The sequence below is a fragment of the Trachurus japonicus genome, chromosome 19 (genome assembly GCF_045865225.1).
Source record: "Trachurus japonicus isolate A0001 chromosome 19, Traja_1.0".
In the NCBI taxonomy this organism is placed as follows: Eukaryota; Metazoa; Chordata; class Actinopteri; order Carangiformes; family Carangidae; genus Trachurus; species Trachurus japonicus.
Window position 1 is genome coordinate 22,906,303 of NC_140925.1, and position 12,419 is coordinate 22,918,721.

Below are 12,419 nucleotides of genomic sequence, written 5' to 3' on the forward strand. Positions count from 1 at the left end.
ATGCAATAAAGCTAAAAGGAAATGTTTTCCACTGGCAACACGGGTGACAAATACAAACGCTGTCGAGATTGCCTAATCTGTTGAAAACCCACAATTTCGCTAACTAGATGCATAAAGCACAGATTCAGCCATTTTTCTAATTTGTTCGAATTTTAATCACGGTGTCAGCCCTCAGTTTAAAGGACCACTGTTTCATTTGGTGTTTGCTTTTATATAAATCCAGCAAAAGCTGCCAGTGGGAGGGGATTTAAAAAGTGATTGAGCACACATTTTTCTAAAATGCAACTCATCAAGGTCAAGGCTTCAGATGAGACAGAGTCAATACCTTTATAAATATATTTGTGCATGTGTTTCATTTAATGATGTACATTGACAAGCATTGTGTGTAAGGCAGTGATTAAATACTTTTTGTAACAAAAATAGAAACATGGATTTTTTTTTTTTGCAAATAAAACACAGACTACAAAGTGAAATGCTGAATGTTACAGCATGGATGAATCTGATTCATGCTGGATAGATTAAAAAAAAAAAAAAAACCTCACTGTGTGTAGAAACTGATGAGACCAACAGTTAGTAACATTAGGTGGTTCACACTTGTGCTATGGCTTTACATTTTGGATTTACCACCACAGTGCTGCAGCTTAATTCTGCTCTCCCTGAAGACTTCACTGACATTTTCCAAGGTCTCGCTTTCAAACCCTGCCTTGATTAGTGAAGCAGGTTTTAAGAGGAACTAATCCCATTCCCTGGAATTTCCTCTTTTTCTATAAAGCAGTCAGCAAATGTGGGATCCAGTCAGCAATAACATACGGACGCAAGAGCTGGAATCGTGAGATCCTGAAGCTGGAATGACGGCTATAATATCTAACAACAAGCAGGACGCTGATGCTGGCTGGTAACTGATCATCACAGGTGCAAAAGCAATGCCATACTATAGATTTTACTCTGTTCATTAGTGTCTCTTGAAAGAATAATACTGTTTTTACTGCTTCACACAAATGATCTGATGTCTGTTGAGAGTCCGCTGCTCCTCCTCACCATGACTTTACTGTAGCAAACCAGCTCTGACAGGAGATTTGTGGAATACATAAGTGCCTCAAAAATATGTCTCCAAATCTCTACTCCCACTTAAAATCATGGCCCACCATTTCATAAAACTTGACATTGTAAGGTCTGTAGAAGTCTCGTAGTTGCTCTATAGCGTCTCTGTCTATCTGCACGTGAGTTCTGCCCTTGGACTTGCCCAGGCAGCGAGGTGAGCCGCTGCTCTCTGGCTTCTTAAGGCAAGGGAAGCCTTTGGTGCGGTTGAAATAGAAATGTTTGTCTGTGACAATGCGCTTTAACCCGAGGAAGTCTTGCACTCGAGCCAACTCCCCCGCTGGGTCAGTGATGAGGCGCTCTCCGCTCACAAAGTGGATCTGAGCCAGAGGGAAGTACCGCAGCCAGTTTTCCAGGTGCACAGCGTACAGGCCGATCCGGATGGCGTTCCAGGACATGTCCACGATGCCCAGGCACTGGTTTCTGAAGGCCAAATCCTGGAAGCTCGGCAGGTCTGGGGTTTTGGATAAAGTCTGAGTGTAATCTGATATTGCACGAGTGACAGGGTCTCTCACCACCACAATGAGTTTGGTGTTGGGGGACATGGTAGAGATGCGGCGTGGTGTTTCTTTTGTCACAAAGTAGCTCGGTGTCTTCTCCATTGTGATTTGGCTTTCAAGAGTCCTTGGCATTAAACCTCTGAATGAAAGATGAAAACACAGGGTAAAAGTTCCAGTGAGGTAAGATTTTTCATTTACACTGACATTACATTACTGTTTTTTTAAAACATACTTTCTAGCTGTTCTGAATTGGTTAAAGTCTTAGATTCAGAGGACATAATGTCCTTGCGTTCATCAGTCAAAAGGAATAAATTGTGTATTACATGTCTATTTAGGGCAGGATTACACAAGTGAGATGTAAAACCTCACTAACTGACTTGAGTGTGAACCCAGTTTCTCTATGTAAATGATAATAGGAGCACAGAAGCAAAGTCATATAGTCTGTTGTCACAGGAGACCTGTCTTGCAGACAGCTCTCCTGTGCATCAGCCCTGCATGGTTCAAGAGCAATAAATCACCATGAATTCAAACAGAACACATATAGCAGAGTGACTTCTGGGTCTTCTAACTAGGCCATTGTGGTCTTTGAAAGAAACCATGTGAACAGGTATGCTTTCACAAAGTACAAGTTTTTTTTCAAGTATATTTTTTGGTTTTTCGTGCCTTCATTAGATTAGAACAGTTGAGAGAGACAGGTAAATGGGGAGGCAGAGAGAGGGGATGACATGTAGGAAAGGGCTGCCTGAGGACTGTGGCCTCTATACATGGGGCGCCTGCTTAACCACCTGCGCCACTCAACACCCCCACAAAGTAAAAGTTTGAAGTCTGATTAGAGACCATCACAGACTAAGGAGAGATTGTAACGGGGGCCTTTAAATACGGCTGCAGTCAAAGATATTTTCAAGAATAATCAGTCAATTATGACAATGCCAACAACACCAGAGAACTGTCTGGTTATCAAGACATGGTGCTGTAGACGTTTAAGAACATTAACTTACAGGATGGATTTGGATCTTGTACTTAAAATTACTTGATGGTTACTTGATTATTGAAAACCTTTCTAAATTAATGTTGGCAACTTTTAACAATCAATTAGTCGATTCATTGACTAATTTAACTAGTTTCAGCTAAATCTACAAATTAATCGGTTTGTGTATTTTAAAAGGATAGTTCAACATTTTGGCAAATTGGCCCATTGCCATAATCCCTATAGTCATAGCAGTAGGTTCATCACTTCACTTACTTAATCAGAGTCAGTATGGCTCACTGGAAAAAACAATTGCCCACCCCTGGACTAAAGTATAGATTAAAGAAAAAACTGGAAAATGAAGCAAGGATGAATTTTCGCTGCTTACACTAGATACATTTTTTGTTGTACTTCAAGTGGCCCATAAAATAATATGAAATGTTTATTTGTTTTTTCCACACTAGCTCCAGTCCCTGGCCGACCTGGCTCCGCACCGCAGCCTTTAGTGCTGCACAGACTTGTGCCATTTTATTGCATTTCTTCTCACTTGGTCTCGCCAGTCCAGTCTCCATCTGATGCATCCACATCCATACACCGCAAAAACTCAAAATCTTTCCAAGAATATTTGTCTTATTTCTTGTCAAAATGTCTCATTTCTAGTCAAAACTAATCTCTTTCCACTTAAATTAAGACTCATCTCCTAAAAATGAACTTGTTTTTAGATCATATTCACTTATTTCAAACAAATTTTCACTTGAAATAAGGAGTAAAAAGTGTCTAAAAACAAGCTACCTTTTATGTGATGAGTCTTATTTTAAGAATAATGAGATTATAATGAGATTTGTTTTGACTATAAATTACATTTTGACTAGAAATATACAAATATTCTTGGTAAGATACTTGAGTTTTTGCAGTGTACCCAGTGAGCCATCCCCAGGTATCTTTATCACTTCTCTGTTTTCTTTATTCTTTTGTTTGCCCAAGGCAAAGCGTCAGCAGACGTGATCTCACACTAAAACTGAGACTACAGGAAACAATAATTTAGCTGTTATTAACTAGTTTCAGAGAAGCAACTCTTTGTCTTGGAGGCAATCCTCCGCAGACAAAAAGTTGCCATTTGACCTTTCCTCGACAGCTTTGACAGCTGCCAATCAAATTGCAGTGATGGTAGAAGGATCACACACCTCCAAGACACATCTCTGAGATAAAAGGGCTTCAGCCTCCAACTGTCCTGAAGAGTGCCAATTAGTGGAGATACTTTCAGTCTATAATTATTTTATAATACCACTGATACGTATACCTCCTGCAGGGTACCTGACAGCCAATCATTAACATGAAATGTATTTGGAAGTCAGTCTGCGTTTGTGGTTGTGTTGTGCGTGGTTGTCTCTTTTTGCTTCATGACTAAACCACATAGGACACATCTGCTTTACATCTGTAATTAATGTGTTTAAATAGTGATGTGGCGGCTGTTTATGTGGAATAGACGCTTGATCATCTGTCAAACAAAGACAAACAAAGAAATTCAATGGGGAAGCTCTTTGTTAACAGTGCTTCATTTAGCATTTTAAAATCAATAAATCATCCAGTGTAAATCTCATTTATAGATATTAGTCTAACTATTACAAACAAAAACAAGACAATAGCTGAGAGGCCTTGCAGCTACAGCGGGCCTGCACACCTCTGTTTACACTGTTCGCCTCCAGAGGTTGAATTTTTATGAGAAATCTGATGAATTGCTCCATGGTACATCTTGAAAAAAAAAAAAAAGAGCCACTGTTGTGCTGGTGTAAACAGAAATCAGGCCTCCAAAGTTTCTTTGCAATAAGGACGTGAAATGAGTCAAGAGACTGTGGAGAACACATCGAGCATGTTTACCCAACTCTAAAACACAGTGCACTGTACACAGAGAGGCACCCTGGAGAGAGAGGGGGGTGGGGGTGGGGGGCAAGGACAGCACAAGGCCACATTTGTAACGGCAGGAAACTGATTTTATATGAGGAGTGATTGTAATTCTCAGAGGAGCTCACACTGACTGACAGATGACACAGTGTTTTATAGGTGTTAAAGTATTGCTTAGGTAACTCCCTCATGAATAGACGGGCTTATCAGACAGAAAAGCTGTAGGATGAACAGCCACAACAACATCTTATCTGAATATCCTTGAATTTCCAAGGTAGAATTAGAAAAAAAAAATACATTTGAATCACAAAGCAAAAATAGTCACTGTTAACATATCCATATATCTTCACTATTCAGTTACAAGCAGATATATGTTAGACCCATGCATATGTCTACAGGCAGCTATGTGAAAAAAGCTGCACTTGAACCAATCAAGGCAACCAATCAAATAAATGACTGTCCCAACTAACAGGTTTACCCAACAGACCATGTTCTATTTTAAGTCTCCACAGTGTAGAAACACAAACAGCCTCGGTCTTTGATTTCTTGCCACAAAACGAGAATCATTTGCAGAGTCTGTTTACAGACAACATGACAGGCACAGATGGACGCGCACCTGTGCAGGCGAGCTGTGCTCTTACCTGTACCACTCCAGACCTCTATCATAGTTCCTGTCGAAGAAGTGAGTCTCTGTTCCAGCTGCTCGCACATCAGGATGGATCCTGATGAACTCCAGCACCGCTCTCGTCCCGCCCTTCTTCACACCCACTATGATGGCATTTGGTAACTTTTTATTCCCAAACTTTAAACTACCCATCGGGGGGCTGGGCGTGTCGTTCCTGACGACGTGGAGGAGAGCCGACGAGGGTCTTTGAGAGGCGCTTCTCAGCCCGGACGCCTCAGCACCGCTCGCTCTCACATCCAGCGGCGCCAAAACGCAGGAGAGGGATTTCTGGAGGCGCCTTAATTTGGCTCCATCGGCCAGGACGCGTTGACAGCTCGGATCACCTGACTTTTGCATGATGGTCTCGGCAGGGAAGAGCGCACAGTAGCACAAATATGAAAGGAGAAGAGATAGCAGGCAAATGGATGTTCTGGTGAGCCTGTGTGAGAAGGGAAGAAGTCGAGTGAAGAGGAGCACGCATGCCATCTCTCCATGGATATGAACAGTGCATGGTTTTCTAATTGCTTCTGCGTTCCGTCCTCTCAGGTTGTTTCAGTGGCTTTGAACTGCTCACTGACTCCAAAGCAGGAAAAAGAAAAAAAAAAAACTTGAGTCAGTTCAGCTGGCAGTCAGCACTTACTCCATCACTTGGTCACGCAGCAGACTAACACAATCCATCCGTGCCCCATCTCCTCAGCTCGTGAATTGAAAAGGCATCCCTCGCTGCCCACCGACTTTTGGCAACGTCGTCCTCCTTTAAAAAAACTCCTGGACGTCTCCATGGTCATCACGCACGAGGGGAAGAGGCAGAGGGTGAGCGCGCTCTCCGGCAACTTGAGCGGACTGTCAGCTCCAAGCCGGCTGAGAGACAGAGAGAGAGAGAGAGAGAGAGAGAGAGAGAGAGAGGGGAGAAAAAAAAACACTTCTACATGGTGACGTCAGAGCATCCTTGAATTAAAAAAAGGGTCCAGCAGCTCCCTCCTCGCGCTCATCTGACCGCACTCACCTCTTTCGCCTCTGCTCCTGCATTGTAAACATGGATCATGCATCCCTATGTATATGTGAAATTCCTTCCAGCCAGATGAGATGCAATAGACTTTGAATACGTCTCCATGTGTGAGGGATGAAGCGATAGCAGCAGTTTACACCAACAGCACAAGACAGATAAGAACTCTCAGGATGAGACATATCCATGATTCAATACTTCCACGACCCTTACCGGCAGCACCGCAGCCCTCCATTCAGAGGAAGCTGCAGGTTTTTCACTGTGAGAGATATTTTCATCCTGTTGCACAAATCCCTACCAGATTCTCTTTTTATTCTGAAGTGACCTGAGGTTACCTTTTTTGATTTCTCACTTAAGATTTGTCTTTATTTGAGGGTTGTGTGTAGGTTTACTACAGTAACTCTGTACCACTCAGCCTGCCAGTCCAGTCTGACTTGAATCAGTGCTTAAAGTCAATATCACTCGGTGCTTAAAATTAGTCAGAAAATACAACAACAACCCAATAGCAGCACAAAAAACTCCACACGCCGATGAAGATCATGTGATATGATTGAAAGCTCCAAAACAGTTTGGTTTTTCTCGACAGCGGTTTCCTCGAGGCTCAAGGCTAAACTTTGAACCACAGGATATTCAGTTCACCCAGATAATGATTCTCCACTATCAGACAAAAATTATAATCTATTTTCAAAAAGGATTCATTTGAAAGATTTCAAAGTACCGTAAAAATGCATCAAAAAAAAAAAATCCTCCACCACCTTCTCAAATGTGAGTGTTGGCAAATGGTTGGATACAACATGTCAGCTTGAGCTCTCAGAATGTGTGATGATGACTAATAGGTAATAATTATCAGATTAATATCCCTTATCAACATGTCCTGTCCTCATAGAACTATACTACTCTGGCTCATGACTTGACAGAGGAACTGATCTTGATTGGCTGATGACACTAACAAACAACTATTATCTCCACCTGTATTCACGTCACTGATCCAAAAATAGAAAAATAAAATAGAAGACTTTTCTATTTTGTTTCAAAAGCAAGTCTCTCCTGTTATATGACGTACTTTGTTGAGCGTCTGAGGAAGAATCTGGAGATAATGAGAAAACTGACCAGAGCTGTCAGCTATCTGCCTTTATTAGTGATTTAGTGAGTATTTTTCCCCATTTCATGTTTTGGAAACCACAACATGAGCGGTTTAGAAAGATGGAGCTTTCAGAGGCCCAGCAGTCCTGAGGTTCTGGAGCAGTCGCCCACTTTGCTTGCCAGCCCTGAGAAGGTGTAACCTCTCGCAGTCTGAAACCAGTAATCTTGTGCCTGGCATCTCTCTCCTTCGAGCAGAGGGGGGTGTTGGAGTGTGCAGGGTGGGTCATCCCTCTTAGTTTCCCGATGACTGATACAAATGCAGACAAACCCGAGGTGGAAACAGAAGAGGATAAAAACTCCCAGGACTGCAGATATACACATGGGGAGGAGTTGAGGTGTCACTGTGTTGCTCCCGCGGGTGTCTGCGCCCAATCTCAGAGGCCTCTGATTAAAGAATGATTTATAGGGGCTGGTCGGAGAGGCCCGCTCAGCAATTCGTCTAGTGAATGAGATTTTTCCTCAGGAAGAGGGCGGGTAAATCAAACCTTGGGGCGAGAAGCCGGCAAAGCTCTGCGATAGTGCTCAGTGATTAAATGTTATAATCGCCTGTGCTGAGTGTGCGGCTTGTTTTTGCAGTGCCACTATCAGAGATACTGGTACCTAAAATCATCTTACTCTTAGTCTAATTCACAGAGTGTGTGTGTGGTTTTATTTATTATAGAGTTAAGAGACGGTTACATTTTTTAGACAGAAACTGTGACAGAGGAGCAGTGTAGTGTAAATTAACACCCACTGAAGGAACCAACCTCTAAGGAGGAAATAATTTATGAATCCATAATCCAATCAGTCCAGTATGAGAAGCTGTGATTCCTCAATTCTGTGGACCTCCAGTCTCTTCTTCAAAGGGAACACAACAGGACAAAGACTCCATTTATAGGCCCACTAACTATGGTACAGGTTAAATGCAAAGTGTAAGAATGAGCAGGGTGAAGATGATAATATGAAGTGTAATAAGTTGGACATTGGTGCAGGATCATGCAGAATGTCAAAACTTGGCCTCTAGCTGGAGACCGAGACCCTCAGATGGATCCCATGTAGCTGAAGTTGTGGTTTACAATCTTCGACTGTGGACCCTGGGGTGAACCTCCTGCAGGTGTTGTGCATGTGATATCAAAGGTGATAGCACTGCTAGTGTCTCTTATGCGATTTGAGGTGAAGTCAGTTTCTGTCTTGTTGGTTTGATGCAAGATAAAACTCTAATGCACATAACCTTTGCTAGGCCACTTTAGAGGAGACTGGCATTTGCCATGTGACTCTATAACTGTCAAAAACCCTCAAAAGGAAAGTGAGATGATAATTAAAAATTTACAAAAAAATATATTCTGAGGCACTTCTTCTGTTTTGGTTCAGTTGGTTTTGACTTGGCTTATTAAAAAATTACACGATGATACTTGTATAATGTGGCAGAAACACTGATCAACATAATAAACATTTCCCAAAGCCAATAGTAAATAAATGTGGATTACACAACTGTCCTTTGATCATAGTGAGAATAATAAAGACATTCAGGATGTGTGAACAATGCAGACTGTTTCATTGAGACAGTCTAAAGGATAGAAATACTATACAAATGTCACATATAGCCTAGTTATTTAATTATCTCAGATCTGTGTCTGTGAAATGTAAACTGCTGCTTTATTACCAGGAGTTTAGTCTGGTAGTTATCTGGTAGTTTGATGGTGCGAAAGAGTAAGCAAGTGTCTGTTTTCAGTTCATAACTAACCAACTAACTAACTAACTAACTAACTAACTGCATGTCCTGATTATGAACTTCTTTAATGGCTTGTAACCGATGCCAGATCAAGTCTAGCTACTACAGCAAATGCAGAATCATCCTAAGAATATAAAAGTTGGAATAGACAGAGATTTTTTCATTTATCGTAACGTAACTTTTAGGGGAAACAAACAAATCAAAAATAAAAAATGTGTCTGAAAATACACACAATGTGTTTCTTTAATCTGCTGGTTGTCTTTTAGAGATCAGTGAATAAAGGCCAAGCTTTGCCCACTGACCACTCCATCAGCAGTACTGCTCATTTGTCAGAGGTAAGTGAAACCTCAGGGGGGATGTCAGCTTGTCTCGCCTCTGATCTGACACTGCGTGCAGATACAGATACAGATGATCCAGGATGAGGAAACACTCCCACTGATTCACTTCACACCTCTCCTTTATGAAACAGTGTACACACTGAACTGTCTCGTCTGGTGACAAACATGCAGTTGTAGTGATCCTCTATAGTCAGCTTGTCAGTTGACATAGTGTTAAGATATAAATGCAGCCTGGGGCCTCAGGCTGTTCAGTAGACTAGTTTAGATGCTAACAGTGTGAATTGATGTGCTGACACAGGAAACTGGATCTGTGCATTTATTACCAGCAGCATATATAGAGAAAATCAGATTGTCTTGTAGATCTTGTTTCTATGCAAACAAACAAATCAAAACCTCCAACATCCAGTAAAATTCTGCAGATTTCAATTGGACACTTGAGATTGTAGCTTTTTAAAAACTGCAGCCTTTGGCTGTAGCTTCTCTTCTTTTAGGCCTCAGAGACATAAAAAGTGATTTATCATAAATCTTTAATTTGTGAATAGTACATGTGTTTGAAAGTATTTCCCACTGGTGTTATTCTTCAACTGTGAAAATTAACGGGGTCTGCCGTGCAGGCCTAACATCCTGTCTCTTGAGCGCCCAGCTATTTTTACAACACTGACCTCTGCTGGTCACATCGCGGTAGCGCACCCTTAGGTGCGTCATTCTGTTTAAGTGAGAAAGTGAAAGTATGCACAGCACAAACGCTGGAATTTGTGTAACTCTGGGGTGTTGGTCTCACACGGAACAACCCGACTGAACATCGACTCAAAGAGTAAGTGGACCCTAAATGTAATTCAATCATTAAATGCCAAAGTCGACGACGTTGCTGTATGCTGTAAAACAGTAAGTAATTCCATGAACTAATTGTCTATTTGTTTTAAAGTGTTTTCAGCAAACCTCTCAAATCGTGAAAACACTTCACCATAGGGTGAAATTGACCACTTTTAAGGATAACGGTTACGGTTACAAAGGAAATGTCTTTTTCCCCTGTGCTTTGCTGCAGTAGTAACCTTTTTGTTTGCAACAAGCTGTCATACGGTATGAACACAACAAACATTATACAGGAAGTGTTTGAGGTCAGGTCAATTCAGTTAGTCATCATCTTTCTCTTTTCTAAACGGTTACACACAGCCAAAGAATCCTCGATTGTGCTTTAGATGGATACAGTAGCAGCCTACCACTTACTGAAATATTGAATCCAATCACATAAAATTGAGGATGTAAGAATCCATCCCATAATAGCAGGTGTCATCGCTGTTTCTATAAAGAGAAGTTAGGAGAAATCAACAAAGGTATGAATCTGATTGGACAATTAGTTGTGAACAGTAAACATGGCCCCAGGCCCCAAACTTAACAGAAACTCTGTTTTTTCCTTTCAGGAAAAATGGTAAAAATCTACTCATATGAAGCTGGAAAGACTTTGGACTCTCATGAGAAATTTCTGAAAAAACTCACCAGCAAAGGTGCAAAGCAGGTGAAGAAACATGAGGACAGCGACGCAATTATTGTCTTCTGTCCAATTGTCAGTCGTTTTGAGATTGATGTCAACGCTGCGTTCGATGCAGCCGAGTCCCATATCGAAGGTAAGCATGCAGACAAAATGTCACATTAGTTTTGTCTCTTTGCTGCAATTAATGATCCCTCTTGTCTGTCTGTACAAAGGTTTAACAAAGGAAAGAGTCATTCTGGTGGCGATGCATCACACATTTGACGAAGACTACACTTTACCAGACAACAGAAAAATGGAGTCTTCGTTCAGACTTCTAGTGAACTGTCTGTTCTACAAGGACAAAGGACTTTTCCGTTGTCCCCGCAATAAAGCAGCATACAAGAAGGTCCGAAAAGAGGTAATCACATGAACTTTCATATGGTGTTGTAAATATTGGAGTCGAGTGTAATCCATGAAATTTGATCACTTGGATCTATTAGTAAGGATCCATGGGTATACAAACCTCCATATAGCAGTGTAACGTTGTATGCTTCACTTGGACCACTGTCAGCACTGTTTAAATTATGGTTTGATCATGTTAAAGGGATACTTCACCCAAAATCAACCAATTTTCTACTCACCGTCATACTCACCGGGTTTGGAGAACTTATCAAAACGCTTTTGGAGTTCATGGGGGTCCGGCTGGCAACAGATTTTCATATAATGGCGGCGGATAGAGTTCACTTTTGAATCGTCCAAAACACACACTATGAAACATGCAAATACCTCCATACTGCTTGTCCGTACTGACCATAGACTGTAAAAAGAATGGACATAGCACCCGTGACGTCACCCATTGGTTTGGGGGAGTCTGTTTTGTTCTCCTACTATGTACCAGGCTGTAAATATGTTTTTTTAAGCTGTAAAGTCGGCTATTTTAACATGGGGGTCAATGGAGAGTTGCTCACTTCTGGTTCCAGCCCCCAGAGGCCGTTGGAGAACTGCAGCTTTTTAAACGCGGAAGTGGTCTTCACTTGTAGAACCCACACCTCCCCCCTTGGTACTGACCCAAGTGTCCTGAAGCTGCGACATGAAAAAGTTGTTCGGAAAAAATGTATTTGATCTCTGTTTTTATCCTTGTTGTAACAGTAGCTCCCAGTGGCTGCGCGAGATGTTCTTTCGTGTTTACATCATACATCCAATGGACGAACGAACATCTCGCAGCAAATCTCGCGCATGCGCACAAACATCAACAGAGCCACTGGGAACTACTACTACAACAAGTGGTTTTTGGGTGAAGTATCCCTTTAAAAAAGTAGTGGACTACAAAATATGATATATACAGTATATGATACATTTACTAACCATATATTTTCCTGATCATTTTGTTTGGAAATCATGCATCCAACATAGTCACCTTCCAATGTTTGAACCAGTGTTTGACACCTATTATTTTTTACTTCTTTTGCAGTTGGGTCTTAAATCTGGAGGAATGAAAAAAATTCTTGGAAAAAAGTAGTAGGGATGTCAACATTTAAAAACAAGAAAAAGATCTGAAGAATGACCTTGCCCTATCTTGGATTATTAAGAGAATAGAGACAACGCAAGGAACTTTCACA

General features: G+C 41.4%; 1 protein-coding gene and 1 long non-coding RNA gene across 2 annotated transcripts; one reads left to right on the forward strand and one right to left on the reverse strand.

The window, feature by feature from the left end:
• Positions 1-341: 341 nt before the first annotated feature.
• LOC146968050 (heparan sulfate glucosamine 3-O-sulfotransferase 2-like) lies at positions 342-5,979 on the reverse strand. The gene is made up of 2 exons (XM_085761656.1): positions 5,109-5,979; positions 342-1,737 (listed from the first exon to the last, which is right to left on the reverse strand). The coding sequence occupies exons 1-2, from the start codon at positions 5,615-5,617 to the stop codon at positions 1,119-1,121; spliced, it is 1,128 nt and encodes a 375-aa protein (XP_085617782.1). The 5' UTR covers positions 5,618-5,979; the 3' UTR covers positions 342-1,118.
• Positions 5,980-10,034: 4,055 nt separating this feature from the next.
• LOC146968051 (uncharacterized) lies at positions 10,035-12,419 on the forward strand. The gene is made up of 4 exons (XR_015034363.1): positions 10,035-10,143; positions 10,751-10,954; positions 11,034-11,218; positions 12,272-12,419. It is a non-coding gene; the product is annotated as an uncharacterized LOC146968051 (long non-coding RNA).

Bases quoted from the DNA above. Each gene is read 5' to 3' on its own strand.
- LOC146968050 (XM_085761656.1), bottom strand. From the start codon at position 5,617: ATGGCATGCGTGCTCCTCTTCACTCGACTTCTTCCCTTCTCACACAGG. The intron at 1,738-5,108 runs GTAAGAGCACAG...TCTTTCATTCAG, and splicing joins AGAGGTCTGGAGTGGTACAG to AGGTTTAATGCCAAGGACTC.